This window comes from Lissotriton vulgaris, chromosome 5 (genome assembly GCF_964263255.1).
Source record: "Lissotriton vulgaris chromosome 5, aLisVul1.2, whole genome shotgun sequence".
Lineage (NCBI taxonomy): Eukaryota > Metazoa > Chordata > Amphibia > Caudata > Salamandridae > Lissotriton > Lissotriton vulgaris.
In genome coordinates, this window is record NC_141693.1 from 146,537,066 (window position 1) to 146,557,320 (window position 20,255).

At 44.9% G+C, this 20,255-nt stretch overlaps 2 protein-coding genes across 3 annotated transcripts in view; one reads left to right on the forward strand and one right to left on the reverse strand.

The window, feature by feature from the left end:
• NDUFA8 (NADH:ubiquinone oxidoreductase subunit A8) overlaps positions 1-16,685 on the reverse strand; it is a 57,128-nt gene extending 40,443 nt beyond the window's left edge. The window contains exons 1-2 of one of the 2 annotated variants that reach the window (XM_086921085.1): positions 16,418-16,685; positions 16,099-16,323 (exon numbers count right to left, since the gene is read on the reverse strand). In XM_086921085.1, coding sequence (XP_086777211.1) covers positions 16,099-16,149 — 51 coding nt within the window. In that variant the 5' untranslated portion in view covers positions 16,150-16,323; positions 16,418-16,685. Of the gene's footprint in view, positions 1-16,098; positions 16,378-16,417 lie in introns of those variants that run through there. The other variant, XM_086921084.1, reaches the window with a different exon arrangement.
• Positions 16,686-16,751: 66 nt separating this feature from the next.
• MORN5 (MORN repeat containing 5) overlaps positions 16,752-20,255 on the forward strand; it is a 101,941-nt gene continuing 98,437 nt past the window's right edge. Inside the window, exon 1 of the mRNA XM_086919991.1 lies at positions 16,752-16,888. Coding sequence (XP_086776117.1) covers positions 16,842-16,888 — 47 coding nt within the window. The 5' untranslated portion in view covers positions 16,752-16,841. The remainder of the gene's footprint in view (positions 16,889-20,255) is intronic.

The window sequence follows — 20,255 nt, forward strand, 5'->3', positions numbered from 1 at the left end:
GCGTGTGTGTGCGTGGCTCTCTGAGTGTGTGTGTGCGTGGCTCTCTGAGTGTGTGTGTGCGTGGCTCTCTGAGCGTGTGTGTGCGTGGCTCTCTGAGCGTGTGTGTGCGTGGCTCTCTGAGCGTGTGTGTGCGTGGCTCTCTGAGTGTGTGTGTGCGTGGCTCTCTGAGTGTGTGTGTGCGTGGCTCTCTGAGTGTGTGTGTGCGTGGCTCTCTGAGTGTGTGTGTGCGTGGCTCTCTGCGTGTGTGTGTGTGGCTCTCTGCGTGTGTGTGTGGCTCTCTGCGTGTGTGTGGCTCTCTGCGTGTGTGTGTGTGGCTCTCTGCGTGTGTGTGTGTGTGGCTCTCTGCGTGTGTGTGTGTGTGTGTGTGGCTCTCTGCGTGTGTGTGTGTGTGGCTCTCTGCGTGTGTGTGTGTGGCTCTCTGCGTGTGTGTGTGTGTGTGTGTGGCTCTCTGCGTGTGTGTGTGTGTGGCTCTCTGCGTGTGTGTGTGTGTGTGTGTGTGTGTGTGGCTCTGTGTGTGTGTGTGTGTGGCTCTCTGCGTGTGTGTGTGTGTGTGTGGCTCTGTGCGTGTGTGTGTGTGTGTGTGGCTCTCTGAGTGTGTGTGTGCGTGTCTCTCTGCGTGTGTGTGTGGCTCTCTGCGTGTGTGTGTGTGGCTCTCTGCGTGTGTGTGTGGCTCTCTGCGTGTGTGTGTCTCTCTGCGTGTGTGTGTGTGTGTGGCTCTCTGCGTGTGTGTGTGTGGCTCTGTGTGTGTGTGTGTGTGGCTCTGTGTGTGTGTGTGTGTGGCTCTCTGCGTGTGTGTGTGTGTGTGGCTCTCTGCGTGTGTGTGTGTGTGTGGCTCTCTGCGTGTGTGTGTGTGTGTGTGTGTGTGGCTCTCTGAGTGTGTGTGTGCGTGGCTCTCTGAGTGTGTGTGTGCGTGGCTCTCTGAGTGTGTGTGTGCGTGGCTCTCTGCGTGTGTGTGTGTGTGTGTGTGGCTCTCTGCGTGTGTGTGTGTGTGGCTCTCTGCGTGTGTGTGTGGCTATCTGCGTGTGTGTGTGGCTATCTGTGTGTGTGGCTCTGTGTGTGTGTGTGGCTCTGTGTGTGTGTGTGGCTCTGTGTGTGTGTGTGTGTGGCTCTGTGTGTGTGGGTGTGTGTGGGTGTGTGTGTGGGTGTGTGTGTGTGTGTGGGTGGGTGTGTGTGGCTCTGTGTGTGTGGGTGGGTGTGTGTGGCTCTGTGTGTGTGGGTGTGTGTGGCTCTGTGTGTGTGGGTGCGTGTGGCTCTGTGTGTGGGTGGAAATGCAATAGGTCTCGCAGTTGCGAGAGATTAAGCTATTGGCATTATAAATGATAATGCCATTTATTTATGTTTTTAAAAAAAAATGTCATGAGCAATGCCAATATCTCTAAGTTTTACAAAGACGAGACCATTGCATTGTAAATACTTGTTATTTTTCCCAACATGGTGCTCGGGTACAGTGTTGGGTAATAATGACAGCAAAAGATTCTTCTGTAACGGCTAGACAAGAAGCACATCACAGACTTGTGAATCTGTAATGCATGACGAGAGACAGAGCTCCCTTGTCCAATGTTATTCCTTTTAACTTTTTAACTGAAGGCTTCACAAATCCACAGGAGATCAGCAAATTAATGTTCCAGCTATCCATAAAGTTTAAACTCTTCATGTCCAGCCTAGAACACTTTTTAAACACTCATTTCATGACAGCTACTGAATCGATTAGCAAATAATCCTACGGGAGTTAAAATGAGAAACCTCACTTGCACAAAACTTGCCATTGCGAATTCAAAGTGGATTTCTTTTTTTTTTTAAGTTTTGTGTAGCTTCAAACACTGCCAAAGTGATTCAGAAGACAAAATGCCTTTTGAATGAAAATGCTGACCTAACCACATAGCGGCTAGCACCACACCTGTAATAAAATAACACCCCCCCCCCCCCTTACAGGGCGGCCTCACGATATGGACACAGAGCAGCCCATCAATTTCATGAAACACAGAAGGAGTGAACCTAATGTCGAAAACAATGTTTAATCTCACTTGGGCGTGCTATAGAACTAAGTCACATGATTAAACTCCTTTAATAGCACGCCCAAGTGCACGTGAGTGTTTTCACTTCCAAGTGCACGTAAGTGTTTTCACTTCCAATCTGTGAACAAGAATTGTAGCCAAAACGTTAGATGATGGAAGCAGGCGCTGCTTGAACTTGAGAATAAACATCGTTTTCGACATTGGGCCTCACTCCTTGTGGGCTTCATTAAATTAAGACAATCAAACTGTTAAAGAAAAGCTCAGCCACTTATTTTATCTGGCTTGGACAAGTGAGTCGAAATAGCATTAGATAAGAGGGGAGGGTAGGGGAGAGCCAGAGGGCACAAAGGATGCAAGAAAATGGCATCCACCAAAAAGGAAGGGAAAGAGGCAATGGTGGGTAATTCAGTCTCAGGGGGGAAGGGGCAGAGGGGAAGGTGGTGGGGGCGAGGCAATTAAAAGAAAAAAAAAAAAAAGAGTTTGATTATAAATGCTTAAAAAATCATGCAAGATGGATTAAAGATGCATAGGCTCAATTTTGAGTTGACATACTTACAGTCGGTATTTACAGTATCTGCTTACAATAGTATAAGCCACTTTATGCACTTTAGATGTATTTTATGACCCCAGCTGCTAGGGAACATAAGCAGATGCCTGTGTTTACAGTATTTGTTTACATAGCACAAGTCACTTTACGTATCTTTGATGCACTTTGGGATCTCAGCTGCTACAGCGTTTAGCTGAATGTCTGTGCTTACATTATCTGCTTATATAGCACAAGTCACTTTATGTATCTTAGATGCATATTTAAAACTACAGCTGCTATGGTATTTAAATGGACGTCTGTGTTTATAGTATTTACCTATATAGCACTTTAGACGCACTTCGAATCTTGGCTGCTAGGGAACATAAGCAGATGTCCGTCTTTACAGTATTTGTGTACATAGCACTAGTCACTTTACGTATCTTTGATGCACTTTGGGTTCTCAGCTACTATGGTCTTCAGCTGAATGTCTGTGTTTACATTATCTGCTTATATAGTACAAGCAACTTTATGTACCTTAGAGGCACTTTGGAACTTCAGCTGCTATGGTATTTAAATGGACGTAATTTAACTACAATGAGAGGCGGATATTGCACGCAACAACTTCACTATAGACTGGAAGCCAATACGGTTTTAGTCACCTTATATGTATTTGATATTTTAGGTGCTCTTTTTAATTACAGTGTTCACCCCCCCTGTCAAGTTGATGCAATTCCCGTTTGGAGGGAATTTATTTCAAAAGTTAAGTCCAAGTACAAATAATTCTATATACTTTATAACCAAAACCCAAGATCAATGTGACCAGCTCGCGGACTTCTTTCACAATAAAGTCCTGAAAATTTACTCCACCTTTCAAACTGGAACCACAGTTTCAGAGATAGGTGACCCACCCTCCCCTAGAATACTCCCTCCCCCTGTCCAGTCAACCCTCGAGCACTTCCCTCCCTTGGACCTAGACACCCTCGGTAAAATGGCACGGCAAGTCAAATCGGGTTCTCCACGCGACCCAGCCCCACCAGAAGTTCTGATGCAAGCACACGAAGCCACCCTGCCTGTTATCGTGGAACTCCTTAACACATCCATTGCCTCATGTGTTGTTCCTACAGCATGGAAACAAGCCATGGTGCGGGCGCTGCTAAAAAAACCAAACTTGAACCCCGACGATTATTCCAACTATCGTCCCATCTCTCTTCTCCCTTGGGCTGGCAAGGTGTTGGCGAAATATATAAACGTCCAACTGGTCCAGTTTATTGAAAATCACTCCCTACTGGATACATCCCAGACAGGGTTCAGGCCGAAACATGGCACCGAAACCGCCTTATTAGCGGTCGCCGAGGAATCTCGAAGGGTTCTGGATCAGGGAGGATCAGTGGCAGTGATCCTCCTTGATCTAAGCGCCGCCTTCGATACGGTCAGCCATGCCACCTTGCTGAACCGTCTCCAGGACATCGGAGTCTCCGGCGACGCTCTAAGGTGGTTCGGCTCCTTCCTGTCCGATAGATCCTTTCAGATCTTCGATGGTGATACAATATCAACCAGCAAGCCCCTCAGCTGCGGAGTACCACAGGGCTCCTCTTTGAGCCCTGTGTTATTCAATGTCTACATGAAACCACTGGCGGGTATCGTCGAACCGTACGGCATCAAAATTGTGTCGTACGCCGACGACACGCAGTTAGTGGTATCATTAGCTCAAAATAACATCAGTCACCTTCAAGGTGGCCTGCGGAGCTGCCTAGAGGATATCAAGGAGTGGATGACCAGCTCCTCCCTCAAATTAAATGGAGATAAAACAGAGCTACTGCTTCTAGGCCCAGCCTCGCCAACATCTTTTATCTCCTTGTGGCCCCAATCCCTGGGCACTCCTCCCACCCCCAAGGAAAGTGTCAAGAGCCTAGGAGTGTGGCTGGACAGCAAGCTGTCCTTTTCCACCCAGGCTACCAAGCTGTCCGCCACCTGCTTCGGTATCCTCAAAACTCTAAGGAAGGTCCTTCCACTTCTGCCTCCAGAAGCCAAGAAAGTAGCAGTCCAAGGCCTTATACAGTCCCGCCTTGACTCAAACAATGCTCTATACGTGGGGGCTCCCGAGATGACTCTCCGGAAGCTCCAGATAGTGCAAAACTGCGCAGCACGCACCCTGTTAAAGATTCCACGAGCCCAGTCAGCCAGACCTGCACTGAAAAGTCTTCACTGGCTGCCAGTTAAACACAGAGTGTCGTTCAAGGCGTTGTGCATCGCACACCGGGCATTCTGGAACACAGGACCCGCTATTAACAGCAAGCTTATCATTCCCTACCACCCAAACAGGAATCTCCGCTCCTCTGAGGCTCTCCTGGCTGTGGTTCCTCGAGTGAAGAGAGCCAGATCCGGGGGTAGGCTGTTCTCATTGAACACCGCTAAACTATGGAACACCCTCCCCCTCTCACTCCGTTCCAACCCGGACCTGCTGTCATTCCGCAAAAAGCTGAAGACGTTACTATTCACCCAAGCCCCCTAGCTCTAAGGCGTCACGTCACCTGTCCCCTCGATTCTTACCCCCAGCGCTTGGACGCCCCCGGGCAGCAATCGCGCTCAATAAATCTATTTCCATTCCATTCCATTCCATACTTCAGCTTTGCAAGGGCTCTATCTTTGCAAATGTGGCACTTACCTGGAAGGATTTTAAATACATTAAAAATAAAAAAAATCAAGCTCACACACACACACCTCTTTTTTGAGAAACCGGGGAGTGTACAACGATGGGTTCCTAGAAAAAAGCGAGGCATTTTTAGCATAGTTACTTGTAGATAATGGACAATTCTCTATTTTAATGCCAATGGACTGAATAATAAACGCAAAGCCCGGCCAATTGGAAGCTGGTTTAGAAGCTACAACTCAGACACTATACTTCTACAAGAAACTCATTTTAGGAGCCCAATGGATGAGAGGAAGATCTTACAGAACTGGGCAGGCTTCCATTGTTTGTCCAATGCTGGGTATGCGCAGAAGGTGGTGGGAATATATGTAGGTAAGCATGTACAATTTCAAGGAAAAGTCACGCAGGCGGACCTGGGGGGGTGGGGGGGTTGGGGGGGGGAGATGCGTTGTGCATGGAAGTACTACATCCGTTGAATCTCACCTTAGCTGTGATCTATGCGCCAGTTCTTGATACCCCTCTCCGGTTACTTCAGCTCAAACATGCCCTATCGGGCATCCCTGGCCCTATAAATTGGGGGCGATTTTAACTTCCTTCAGGACCCATCGGTTGATTCTTCTAAGAGTGCACGGAAACAAAATAAGCCTCAGGTGGCTATTGCAGTGGCCAGTTCTAAAAGGGATCTAGACCTGGTAAATCCATGGCACCTCCGAAACCCAGAGAAACATGCTTTCTCATGCTTCTCGGCAAAATGTAACAGCGTCTAGGATAGATTTCTTCCTTATTTCGCATGATCTCACTATGAACATGCACGGTTATATTCTTAATGCCTTTTCAGACCACGCATTAGTCAAAATGGTTATAGCTGGGGTTGGGCCGGAAAGAGCACCTGTGAGGTGGTATTTTAATAAAATCAACTTAGAAATAGAGGATTGGTGCACAGAGGTTGCAAATGAAATGAATAGTTTTTTATTAGTAACACAGATACTGCCCTGGTAGATATAGTATGGGATGCCTTTAAGTCTACACTACGAAGGATTATGAGGTCCAAAGAAATCCCCCTACAAAGGGCTAGAAAGGAAAAAAAGAATCTAGATTGAGCCAAGGCTTGAACGCGCAAATCGAGAGTATAATAAAAATAGAAAATCCAGCATCAAAACAAGAGCTGCTACAAGGGAAACTGGAAATGCAGGAATATTACTGTCAATTAGGAGACACAGCAAACACGGTATACCTACAAAAGACATACGAGGAGAGCAAATACACAGGGAGATTACTTGCGTGGCAGGCAAAAGAAAAACAGGTCCAAAATAGAATTGAATCACTGATAGACGGGGAAACCACGGATATTGTGGAGGTTTTTCTTTGACATTATAAGAAAATATAGCAGATAAACCAACAATCATCACCAGACTATATTTCAAACTTTTTAGACAAGCTACTAATTCCAGTTTTGAGCAGAGGACTTAGAGAAATAATAATGGCAGAATTCACTATTGAAGAGATAAAAATAGCGATGAGCTCTATGGCTAATTGTAAAGTGACTGGGGAGGATGGCATGTCAGTAGAACTATATAAAAGGCTTGCCCCGATTTTGAATGCACAACTTCTTAAACTAGCTAACCACATACTAAAAGGGGGGTATCCCTCCGGCCTCCTTTCATATAGCGGTAGTAGTCAGTATTTTGAAAAAAGATAAGATCAGGGAAAACACCAACTCCTTTAGGCCAAAAAGCCTTCTCAACTTGGATAATAACATTTTCACAAAGCTTCTCACCAACAGACTCAATAAAATTGTGGGATCATTGATTCACATGGACAATGTGATTTTGTTGCTGGTAGACAACTCAAAAACGTTTTAATAGAAGTTTTGTACTATTTCAATAAGAACAATATAGAGGCGCAGGTGTGGTGTTCAGATGCCAAAAACGCTTTCGATCTGGTGTCCTAGGAGTGTCTTTTTTTTTTTAATTCTTGCTAGGTTTGGTTTTCCAGAAAGTTTTATACAAATAGTAAGACGTTTATATAAGGGTTCAAAAGCTCAAATATCAATTAATTCTAGAAATGTGGGCATCTGCAGAATAAGTAGGGGTACAAGGCAAGGGTGCCCTCTTTCTCCAATTCTATTTGCCTTATTTATAGAACCCCTGCCAATAGTGATTAGGCAAAAACATTACAAACTGCCCCCCTACTGGGCATGACCAATTTAAAATGATATGCTGATGACATTGTTTTATTTTTAAAACCCGGGGAGAGCATTCAGCAGGAAATACTAGGGATTTTTTCAGAATTTCAGGCTATTGGTGGATATAAAATAAATAGGGACAAGATGGAAGTTTTGCAATGTAACTAGTCAGCTGAGACACTAGTACCAAGTTTTCGGTTAACATATAACCCCCAGCCCAAGACATATCTGGGGATACAGGTTTTGGAAACAGTAGAGGAGTTATACATATCAAACTATGTTCCCTTGGTACCAAAAGTCAAACGCTTACTAGCAAAATAGAATCAACTCCCAATATCTATAATAGGTCTGGTGGCACTTTTGCGAATGTCAATCTTACCATTATTTAACTTTTTATTTGCAGCAGTCCCATGTGTACTACAAACGTCCTTTTTTAGAGAATTAGATAGCTTATTTATATCCTTTCTGTGGGGCAACAAGACACCAAGACTTGCACTGGACACTTTAAAACTTTCGTGCTCATAACGAGCTGAGCTCGTCATGAGGTACGGTTGAGCTGTGCTCATGACGAGCTGAGCTCATCATGACCGTTGGAACGTTCTCACGCGGGGATAATTTCCCCGCTGTGCTGAACGTTCGAAAACGGGTGTGGTCATGACGAGCTCTGCTCGTCATGAGCACGGCGGCGCAGCATGCGCCCCCCCGCACAGCAGGTGAAAAAACCCCGGAGCGAAGGGGTTAAACTACCTGAATTATCCCTTCCAAACCTAAGGGAGTATTATTACGCACACTTTTCACGTAATAATCACAGATTTTTACACAGCTTAACTCTACAGATATATATATTTTTTATGGAAAAAATATTAGATGAATATAAAATCACAGATTAGATGAGGATAGCCAAGAACCAGAAGAAAGTGCAATATGAGGTTCTCCAGTGGCTTTTAACCCCTTGGGCGCGGCCGCGATTCTGCGCCTGTGCGGCCCTTTTAATGAGTGGGCAGGTTCATCAGCACACGCCCACCGTGATGCATGACGGACGGGGGCCGTCATCAGCATGCAAGGGGTTGAAACAAAAAACCCAACTGTTGAAATGTTATGCTATCCCCCAGTTAAATGGCTCTACAGAATTGGCTGACCTATATACTGGGGAAGTCGGGTTGTTGCAAACAGGTGTATTAAAGAAAATGGAGGAGAATGGGTACAGGCAAGTGAGAGACTTTCTCAACTCAGACTCCTTGATAAAATGGCCAGAAATAGAGATTGGGCTGCTTCATTCAAGGGGTATGCTTAAATGAGCATGTATTCAAATCAATCACTTTTTAGAAAATATTGACCCTTGATCACTAAGAGCAAGATCAAAACTAAGCAAGCAATACAAGAAACAACGGATAAGCGGTCAATAAGCAGCGGGGTGAAAATGTTAAACGAAAATAAATCTTCTGTTGTCTACGAACAAGCCCAAGATAAATGGCAGAAGAAGGAAGGTTTCCAGATCCCTAGAGCGGTCTGGAATAGAATTAATAAATTTAATGTAACAACAATAAGAGGCGCCAATTTTAGAAGAATACAATTTTACACAAAATGGTTAATATATAGGACTATATAGTTTCTCCATAATATATACCCCCAGATTAAGGATAGGTGTTTTCGCTGCTGGGAGGAGGTACTTGGTCTCATATTGTTTGGGATTGCCCAAAGATAAAGTAAATATGGGAAGAAATTGAGAAATATCTCATAATGACTACAGGCCAAGCATTAATAATTGACAAATATATTGCAGTTCTGGGATGTTCTCCAAGCATAACAATGGAGAAAATGCAAGAGGGTGGTTATTTATATCAGCCCTGGTGGCAAGATCTTTAATTCTACAAAATTGGCAAAGTAATATCGTACCCACATTCCAAGCCTGGAGGGCTAAAGTTCATAAAGTTAAAGAGCTGGAGAGACGTTCTGCTTTAAGATTAGGTTCCCTGATAAAATTTGAGAAACGCCTGAAGTTCATAGGAAACTCAATCTGTGATTTGTTTAAAACAAAATGGTAAAGGGAAATTGTGTAAAGAATGGTTCTACTTGGTTATATGTACTTTGTTTATGAACTACTGATATTCCGATGTTGGTGTGATCCAAGAATGGATTATATTTCTGAAAATATGTCACCCAAAAATCGAAATTAAGCATGGTAAGCACTTTATTCTGTATATATGTATGTTGAATTATGAACTGAACTCTCAAATAAAAAATATATATTAAAAAAAATTGTGATTGGTCTTAGTGGGTCTTTTCCATATTATTACAAGATAAGTGCTCACTTGTAAATTTCCTTCTGGAATGCCGAGACATTACACAACAAGCCTTGACAAGAAAGTAAAGCAGCTGCTCAAAATACGCCCCCAAAAAAAATAAATCAGGTAATGCTTTCCTTTCAGAAGGCATAGGCGGATAAACCCACTTAGATAAATAAGGCTGTGTCAGTGTTCCATTACATTACTACATTCTATAGTCTGGGTGTCTAAAATCACACATGCTCTTAGAAGCTCATGGAGTGAGCAGGGTCATAATCCACTAACCAGATAAACAACATGCCTCTAAGGGTAGATTGGCATTACAATGTGCTACAATCTGTAGACGGGTATTTTATTACATGGAATCTCATGAGGGCATACTATTGTAGGTAAGGGATTTGGTGCCTGTTGCCCTGGGAGAAAATCCTTTGGGGCATAAATCTTTTACTTTTTAAATCTTGTTATGCCATTTTAGAAAAGGCTGTATAATGTTTGCCCAACTATGTATTTGAGGACCTATATGTAAATGTATGACTTTCAATCAATAGTTCTCTTGTCAAAAAGGTTATGCGAAATACATTAGACCCGAACTGGTTATGGTGACAAGCCAGTAACAAACTCTGCAGGTAGAAAATATGCACTTTGGTAATCCTACTTAAACTCCTTAAGAGGGGTTGCCAACTATATTTGTATGTATATTTATAATTATCTGACTGTATGCCTGAGGACTACCTGGTGGTAAAGCTGACTCAGTAGGCCTGTGTCTGCTTTAGTGGCAAGTCACTGATAAAGGGTATAGGCTGATTGGTTTATTGGGAAAAGTTACATCAAGTGCGATATGTCTCATATGCTTATTCTGAAAAGTGATAAAGGCAGAAAGTCTGAACAATTTAATGAAAAAGTGTCTGTTAAAACCATAAGATATTCAAGAGTAGATCGCAATTATACAGGGATGAAGGCTCTAGATACATTTTGTTACAATGAATCTAATAGAATTTGCAAGGCAGGCAATGGGGTTGGTGTTATCCCCTCAAACACGTGGAGGGGAAGACTTACAAAGGTTCTAATGCTGGTTAGTCTCTTTTTGAGGGGTTGTGCAGTGTTTTCCAACGGCAATTTGACAAATATTTGTAATTTTATGAGTGTGTGCTTGATGCATGCCAGCTTATGTGCAATACAGGGGGCCTCGGTTGCACATGGAGACAAGCAATTGATAAATAATAATAATAATAATAATAATAATAATAATAATAATAAAACCATTTTTAACACCTTAGCAGCTATGGAACGTCCAGCTCCAGTGCTGGACGTTCCATTGCGCAGGTGCAGTTGGAACGTCCAACGGCAGCACTCCTGAGGTAGTGGTGCCGTCGGCTGTTGGACGGGCGCAGCACTTAAGGTGTTAAAGCGCCTGGCTGCACAAAAAACAGTGTGTCCCCGCGCTAAATACTACTAATTCGCCAGAGGCGGAGGAGAAGTGGCCAGAAAAGAAGAAAAGGGCAGGAGGGTTATACAGAAGGGAAAAGAAACGTTTTGAGTTTTGCACAGAACCTGATCTCAGAAGGTTCCATTCGGAGGTCGAGCGGAAGTTCATTCCAACACTTGGAAGCCAGGTATCTAAATGAGCATCCACCCATCCTAGCTTTGGTAATCCTGGGGGGTTTGAACAGCATCGCACCTGACGATCTCAGGTTTCTAATTGGGCGGTGTATGGTGAGGAGATTTTTCAAGTAGACTGGACCTTTACCCTGGGCGATTCGATGCACGAAACAGAGGGCTTTAAATTTAATACGCTCCTTAATAGGGAGCCAATGGAGTTTGGCCAAAGCCGTCTTCCCAGATGCTCTGCGAGGAAGTCTGAGTACAAGGCGAGCAGCTGCGTTCTGCACGCACTGAAGTTGGTGTAGGCCTTTTTTGCTCAAGCCAAGAAGCAAAGCATTCCCATAATCGAGATGGGGAGTCACCAAAGCACGGACAATGGTCTTTCTGGCATCGTAGGGGAGAAGATCTAAAACCTTACACAGAACCTTCAGTATGCTGAAGCACCTGGCTGTCACTTTGCTGACATGAGATTTATAAGAAAGATCCGAGTCAAGCATTATGCCCAGATTGCGTACCGAATCCACAGGACGAGGTGGGCTGCCCAGTTCCGTAGGCCACCACATGTGTGACCATGCAGAAACTGATTTCCCTACCACCAGCAATTCTGTTTTTGAGCCATTAAGGCGCAGACAGTTGCTGTTCATCCATGATGCCACTGATGATAGACAGTTGGAAAAATTGGTGGCATCTTCTCTGTGGTCGGGCGTAAGCTTGAACATCAGTTGGGTGTCATCCGCATAGCTAACAATGCCCACCCCAAATGCTTCCACTATGCGAGCCAGGGGTTCCATATAGATATTGAACAAAGTGGGGCTCAGACTAGAGCCCTGGGGAACCCCATGGCTTGCCTTTCTGAGGAAAGATTTGAAAGGGGGACAGTGCATCTGAAAGCACCTGTTGGCTAGGAAAGATTTGATCCAGGCCAGGGCCTGTCCCGCCACTCCCATATCAGAGAGCCGAGACAGCAGCGTTGTGTGCAGCTCGGTGTCAAAAGCTGCACTAAGATCTAATAAAACCAACGCTGCTGTCTCTCCTTCATCTACTATTTGTCTAAGGCATTCAGTAGAGTAGAGTAAGGCTGACTCTGTAGAGTAGCCAGCTCTAAATCCCGATTGAGTGGGGTGAAGGAGAGATTGCTCCTCCAGATATCTCATCAGCTGCCTATTTACCACCTTTTCCACAACCTTCGCACAGAAGGGAAGAAGGGAAATAGGGCGAAGATTTTGAAATTGGAATATGTGGATGTTAGATTTCTTTTTTAGAGGGATAACCTGGGCTGTTTTCCACGCGTCCAATACGTGGCATTCTTGGAAAGATAGCGACACGATGTGACTAATCTGATCGATGATCGTTTCTCCATGACTCCTTTACATCGTGCAGGTGGACAAACGTCACAGGCGAACCAGATTGTATACTATTGATGATACTTAATAGTTCCTGTTTCTCTGGTGTTATGAAACATGTGAGACAGGATTTCACCGTATGGGTATCTTTCACTACCACCTGTTTGCTCGAGAGAGCAATGTCCTCTGTAAAGGTGGCAAGGATTTTGTCGATCTTGTCTACGAAAAAGTCAGCTATAGAGTCACACAGCTCCTTGGAGTGGGCGTCTTGGGCTTCAAGTCTAGACGGGACAGTGAGTTCTCTGTAAATGGTAAAGAGTTCTCTGGTGGGATTGTCCGCTAGATCGATTCTGCTTTTAAGATGAATGCCTTTTTCAGTTCTCACTCATTTCTGATAATTTTTTAGTTCCCTTTTGTAAAGTGCTTTAGACTCTGGGTTATAGTTTTCCTCCAGCTGCGTTCTAGTTTTTTGCATGTGGCTTTAGCTAGTTTAAGTTTTTCCGAAAACCAGGGGGCAGTTTTGGATTGCCTTGCGGGGGGTTTGAGTGTCCAGGGAGCCACTACGTCCAGCGCATTGGACACCCATTTTTCATATCTGTTCCATGCCTCTTCAAGAGAGTGGCTAGGGGAGGGGGGGGGGGGGGGGATTTCTGATAGGGCACATTTAAATGTCTCTTGTTTAAAATGTTTCCATTCTCTCCGCTTTAGAGGAGGGGGTTTGCTAGGTCGATTTTCTGAGGGTGAATTCTCTATAGAGAATGGGATGATAAAATGATCTGACCAGATCTCTCCAATCAGAACGGAGACTTTAATGCCCTCCCAGTTAGCAAAGATGGGACCCAGTTGGTGTGAGGGGGCAGTGGATTGTAAATTAAGCCCCAGAGAGTTCAGTGCTTCAGCCACAGCCTGAGCCTCCCACACTCAATATCGAGGTTTAAGTCGCCCAAAATGATGAATTTTTTATATCGGAGTGCCGGTTGAGTAATTAAATCCAGAAGCTGGTCTCCAAACTGCCCAGCACCTCCAGGTGGGCGGTACGTCAGCAGACCAATAATAACGCTTCTGGGGCCCATTTTGATAGTGAAGAGGCCACTTTCGCTGTTGGGTAACGTGGCTTTCACTAGAGTGCACTCTAGACCAAATTTATAAATGAGGGCCACCCCCCCCCCCCTCTCTGCTTTTGTCTATCTAATTTAAGTAGACAATAGCCAGGAGGGGTTGCTTCGAGGGCTTCGGGAGACGATGTTTCGTCCATCCACGTTTCGGTGAGAAAAAGCACATCAGGACCGCTTGCCATTAATAAGTCATATATTTCTAACTTATGTTTTTTCATAGATCTACAATTCAGTAGTATCATATTAAATTTGTTTGTTTTACCCTTGTATTTTGTCGGAAAATGAAAGGAATAATTGCAGGTTACACATGACGAGGGTAGAGAGTCAGCTTGAAAAGAATGGTGGCAGCTGCCTACCGAACCTGGGCGCAGAGACAATAATTCCTGTTTAGTATATTGTAAACGGTACCTGCACCTTCCCATCGTGCTAAAGGGCTCAAGTGAACCAGAGGATCTAGCCCCGTTCGATCGCGGACGGGCTGGACTCTGGCTTGACTCTCAACGGGCGCGCCGCATTCGCACCGGCTGAATGAGTCCGCTGCGCGGAGCCGTAGCCGTATGTTTTTATAGTGGTGACTCGCGCGCCAAGGCAAAAGGTTTGACTGAGTTATTGGAAAAAGTTATGTCGGATACCATAGGTCTGATATGTTTGTCAGAAAAAGTTAAGAGGTAGTAGGTCTGACTAAAACTTGTGAGATGCATTTAAGGGTGGGTATTATACTGTGTTGAAGTCTAGAGAATGGTATTTTGTTACATGGAATCTCACAGATTATGTTAGCAAGCAAGGGTTTTAGAGTAGAAGAGTTGCACTGGAAACAAAAAGAAAGCAATGAAGCAGCCACTGATGAAAGTTGCATCATTTTTTGGGCCCCAAAACGAGCTATGCTAGATTCCAGGTGGGGAGGATGTGGAAAGCAGCACACAAAGGAGAGAGCAACACAGGGCCCGTGGCTGGGGTGTGAATTGGAGTAAAGATGACACAAGAGAAAGAGCAGCACACTAGGGAGAGAGACACGGGTAGTGCCAGAAGCGGTATTTGATAAAAGAGGAAGCACGCGTGGGAGCAAGCTACTAAACACCTGCACTCTCATGGAGTGCCTAATCAAGATATGATAAAGGGGTTATACTCTAGAGGTGATACTCAAATTTCAGACGGTGGCCGCATTCGGCTTTCCTGATCTTTACATGCAGCCCCTTGATTTAAGCCCAGATCTCTGTACTGGGGTAAATGTATGACATTGTTCTGCATTCTGTCTATCAATTTGGGGAGAGGAGTTGGCCTAACGGCTAGGGCGATCTACCTCGAAACTGTGGAACTGGGTTCGAGTCTCTGCAATGACGCTACGCTGAACATCCTGTGATTCTGGGCAAATCACTTAATCACCCTGTGCCTAATAAAAATGAGTGTGTGTCCTCATGTAAAGTAACTGGTGCTATGTAAAGCGTTCCGATACTCGATTCAGGTAAAGTTTGCGCTATATAAAAGTCTGACAAAAATGTTTTGGTTTTTTTTGCCCTTGATCAACAGCACCACTGGGCTGCTGTTCACTCAACTCAGCACTATCCCTAATTAGCTGTTAAATATACAGGCAATCCTTTACTTAAAGGTTAACTGAAGTTAAAGAAAGGAACTAACTAGGTTTGTCCTGCACCATATAACTTTAGAAACACCTTCATTTTCAAAGCCATCTTGCACCAAAAGTAATCCCCGCCCCCAGTTCGCCACCCTCCTAGCATTGATGCGGCCCTCGGTCACATCAGAGACCAAACTTTGTGGCCCTTGTGAAAATGTTTGTGAGTACCCATGCTCTAGAGGAAGGGTAAACATGGGACGAAGGAAACCCATCAAATAAGAAGCAAGCAAATGAGGGACAACAAAGACGTCCAATGAATGCAGTGGGCGGGCTCTAGCCTTACTGTAAATTCTTGGTATAGTTCTCAAGTATTTCAAAACCACATAACTAAAAGCCATCTGGTAGGCGATAACTAAAAACACAGATGTCAATAAAACAAAGAGGAAAGTAGGCTGCTACCGTATATAGTTCACCTTCAAAGACTGCACCTTAGTTGTACAGTTGTCCTATGCCTGGTGCGAGCAGTTTATCCGATCTGTTGCATTTCAATACTTTTCATTTTACTATTTGACAACTAAGATAAATGACGATCTCAGCAGTGCACAACAATCCTGCAGCTATCTCAATCAAAGTTTCACACATGGGTCAAAAAAACGTCCATATGAGCACACAACAGAAAACGAAGAAACGCACCTATGCTTACTTAAAACGTAGTAGCTGTATCGCAGTCTTTTCCATTCGGTAGGAATATGTCTAGTGTATCTAACAACACAAGCCATTCATTGAGGGCCATACGTCCCTTACCTCATTCACACGCAGCTCCTCCAAAGTAGGCACTTCTATGGTTCCGGGCATGGCGGCGGGAATATGCGAACCCCGCCGCCCGTTCTCTTTCAGAACGGCCTCTGAAGTTCCAAAGGACCAAGCTCTCCTTCAAGTCCCCTTCTGCAGACAGACTAGGCAGGCCGCAGAGGTCAAAACGCGATAGCGCATGCGTACCACAGGTTCTTCTTTCAGCATCTAAGTCAGCTATACGGTTGAAAAAGAAGAAGGACTACACAGTAAGCTTCACGCCATTGATGTGAAATTGGACAAATGCAACTAAAATAATAAAAGGACTAACCGACAGTAACATAGTACAAGCGTAAGCTAATTTAGCGGCCATCTTAGAATGGAGTACGTTTTTCAACCTTCAATAACGTTAGTATATGCTTGCCAAATTATATATTTTTAAAGTTAGAATTTGAATTAAACTCAAATATAGCGCAGCGCCAAAGTCATATGTATGCGTTGCTATTAGAGCTCTGTGTTAGAATTGGGTAAACTGAGTTTAGCGCACTTTCTATAGCTTGAGAAAGCGAGGTTGGCCCGAATTTAGTACCGTGTCCAGTAAAAGCGGTACTGAGAGACCACGCCCTTTAGTGGAGGAAGGTGAAGCATCCGATTGGACCTTTCAGTTGATTGGTTATAGCCCGTTCCCATGGTTGCACAGAGCGTCGTTTAGTTGAACGGGGCAAGTTTAGTAATGAGCCTGAAGCTGAAACGAAATGGAGTACACCGGGAGCACCTACGTGGGAGACTATTTCCATGAGAGGTATAGAGCGAAGAATAGTTCTAAAAAAAATCACGAAGGTGGGGAAGAGATCCATAACATGACGTGTTCATATACAGAGGCGCAACTAGAGCCACATTTCCGGGGTGGTGGTGGTCTAATAAAAATTTCGGGCGAGGATAATTTTTCAAGCCATAGGCAGAGTGGAGATGAAGGTGTGAAAAAACAACAAAGCCTCTGTTATAATTGACTTCTGCTATTCCTTTCTCTAGCTCTGTCTTACCTGCTGCTCAGCCAGGATGACTGTTAGAATGTCTGATGACCTCAGGGAATGCTTGAGTGCTGGCTTGTGTGTGGAGTGTCAGTTGGTGGATGCAGGCTGAGCGGAAGGGAGGCTGCGCCTTGTGGGGTTACATTTCAATCTACCTATCTTCTTCTAATGAACTTACCTTGTAACTAAGCTTCAGTTAATCTATCTGGTTTATATAGCGCAAACTCAACCCAAAGGTATTGGAGCGCTTTACATGAGCACCGTATTTACATTGCACATTCAGGCACGGGGAGATTAAGTGATTTGCCCAGAATCATAGGATGTGGAGGCGACCCAGAGGCTCGAACCCTGGTTTCCACCACCACACCCTCTCCCCTTGGACTTTCAATCTACCCCAGCCTCGTTACCACGTAAATGGTATTTTAAAGACCTGTGAAGTACTCGGGTGCGGCTGCGATAAGCTCAAAAACTGTCTGTGTGTAGCCCGGGAAGCTCTGGAAACAAAGGGTATGCTGTTCCTAAGAGGGGAGGGGAGATAGGGTGGCCATGTCAGTGATGGCGGGCCTGGGTAGGTGCGTCTAGGGATAGCACAAATAAAGAGCAAGGGGCAAGGGCCCTCACACACCCAGAAAGGTGTCATGCTTCATCATAGGGCAGCTCCTCGTTGGGACGGCGCTGCAATGCTCAACGGGCCTTCCGAGGAAGCTCTTTGCCGGAGGTCTTCTCGGTTTTGTCGTCGTGAAGCTAGATGATATTGTGTGAGGGCTAGCCTATGTGAAGTGAGTACATGTGGTAATGTATGTGTGGTTTAAAAATGGGTCCTGGAGTCTACAAAGGGAATTTATTGGCAGAGTGTCTGGGCCATAGATAAAAAAATTGACCTGAGAGGGGAAATTAGACCTGTGTCAGTTCTTGTGAGTTATATGAAAGGGTCGACATGTTTCTTGCCTATATAAAAAGTTCAACAGGATCTCATCAATTCATCAGGACCTGTAATCCTCTTCTACTCTTAAGGGGGCGGCAAATAATGTGTGAAGGAGGTCAAAGTCACATCCCCTTATGTCAGGATAATGGGACAATTGGCCATGGGTAGGTTCTGCACTGGGAACCGCTTAGGATACAAATTGGTCCCCCTCGCGACTTGAGCGCGTCCACCGGTTGTCCCAGCTGGGGCATTACGACCTCACCTTTCCGGTGCATCTGTCTCCGGAAGGTATCATTGTACCTCACTTATAAATAAATTTTTTCACATACCAGGACGACTAGGTATCCTGACATAAGGGGTCGTGACTTTGACTGGGTCTGGTTGCTCAGTGGACTGCCGGGTCTGGTGGCTCAGTCGACTAATGCCTTCACTGCAGGGGCCTGTGTTCGACCTCATGGTCACAGGTTCAACTCCGGGTAGGTCCACTCAGCCTTTCATCCATCTGAGGTCGATAAATTGAGTGCCATTGAGTTGGGTAACAATAAACATCTGTTATTCAGCGCCAAGATGCCTAAGGGTGAACGTGCACTTACTAATACACATGTTATGCTATGACCTCCTTCACACATTATTTGCCACCCCCTTAAGAGTAGACGAGGATTACAGTTCCTAATGAACTGCCGAGATCCTGTTGGACTTTTTAAATATGCAAGAAACATGTTGACCCTTTCACATACCTCACAAGAACTGACACAGTTTAATTTCCCCTCTAATTTTTTTATCTATGGCTCAGACACTCCGTGAATAAATTACCCTTGGAGACTCCAAGAGCCATTTTAAACCGCACACACATTCCCACATCTACTCACTTCACATAGGCTTACCCTCACACAATACCATATAGTTTCACGTTCTTAAAACCAAGAAGACCTCCTTCAAAGACCCCCCTCGTGGTGCCCGTTGGGTATTGCAGCGCCGGCCCAATGCGGAGCTGCCGTATGATGCAGCATGACTTATTCTTATTGGAGCTATCCCTGGACGCACCTACCCACGCCTGCCATCACTGACGTGCCCTCCCTCTCTCTCCCCCTTCCCTCCCTTCCAGCCCCTCAGGAACAGCGTACCCTTTGTTTCCGTAGTTCTATCGGGGCCTGTATGCTGGACCTACCAAGCCGCCTGTCCCTCCCTGTGAGATTCTACCCCGGGAAGCTGTCTCAGCTTGGGCTGACACACATGACAGGGGGGTGCTGAAGCCCTTTGAGCATTGCGCGCCTGCTCATATACTTCTGAGATAGCCAAGGTGTTTAAAGGCATGGGCAAAGTGAGCAATTGTCCAGGGCTCCCAGCTTTCAAGGGGCCCCATGGAAGGTGAACATTCTTTCTATCAGACCTCTATTCTGTTTCTCCCTCTAAGCATCTTTCCCACTCTGTCTGCATCTACCTTTGGCTCTCTCTACCCAGTGTCATCCTAAGGTTTGTTGGAGTCCTAGACAAGACATACTTCAGCAGTTTTTTGTGACTGTAATGACAGTACTTGACGGTTCAATCCTTCCTTTATTCTGTGTCATTCGTATTATTCTAATTTTGTTTTGCATATGTTATTCTTTGAGTGTCACAGTTGTGCATGCGATAAACTTTTTTTTAACTTATGGCAGCCTGTGGTGTATGGCGGTGTGACTTGCGGAGTGTCTTACGACTTGTCTAATGTATTTGCTCTTGTGGACCCTAGTCACACTGCATGTTTATTTTTATGATGTTATGCTTTGAATGTATGTTGTTGTACAATGCCTATTGCTTTTCTGTAAATCCAGTACATTCACGTGAGTGGTGTTCCAAGTTTCCCACCACTCACACGTCCAGCATTCTGCGCGTATCAGAATGGCCTTGTTGTCGGTATTCTATTTTCCTTTGAAATTGGCATCAGCATGCAGATGCCTTTGTCTGCGTGCGGATGCATGTTTCCCTTCAAAGTTAACTGTGCTTTAATTTGTGCAAGTGCCCAGGACAGTTATGCCAGTTTCTGCCTGACTGGTGTGCTTCTCAGACCTGCTGCTGTGGGCTCCTTCTTACTTTGATCTTAAAATAAATACTTTCTGTATTTTTATCTGCTGACTTCCTTTCTTCATCATTCCTGTGGTGGTACCTTTCTGCCAGGATTACCGTAGCACATTTTGGCAATGATTAAGGATCAAAATCACGCTTTGGGGAGCCCA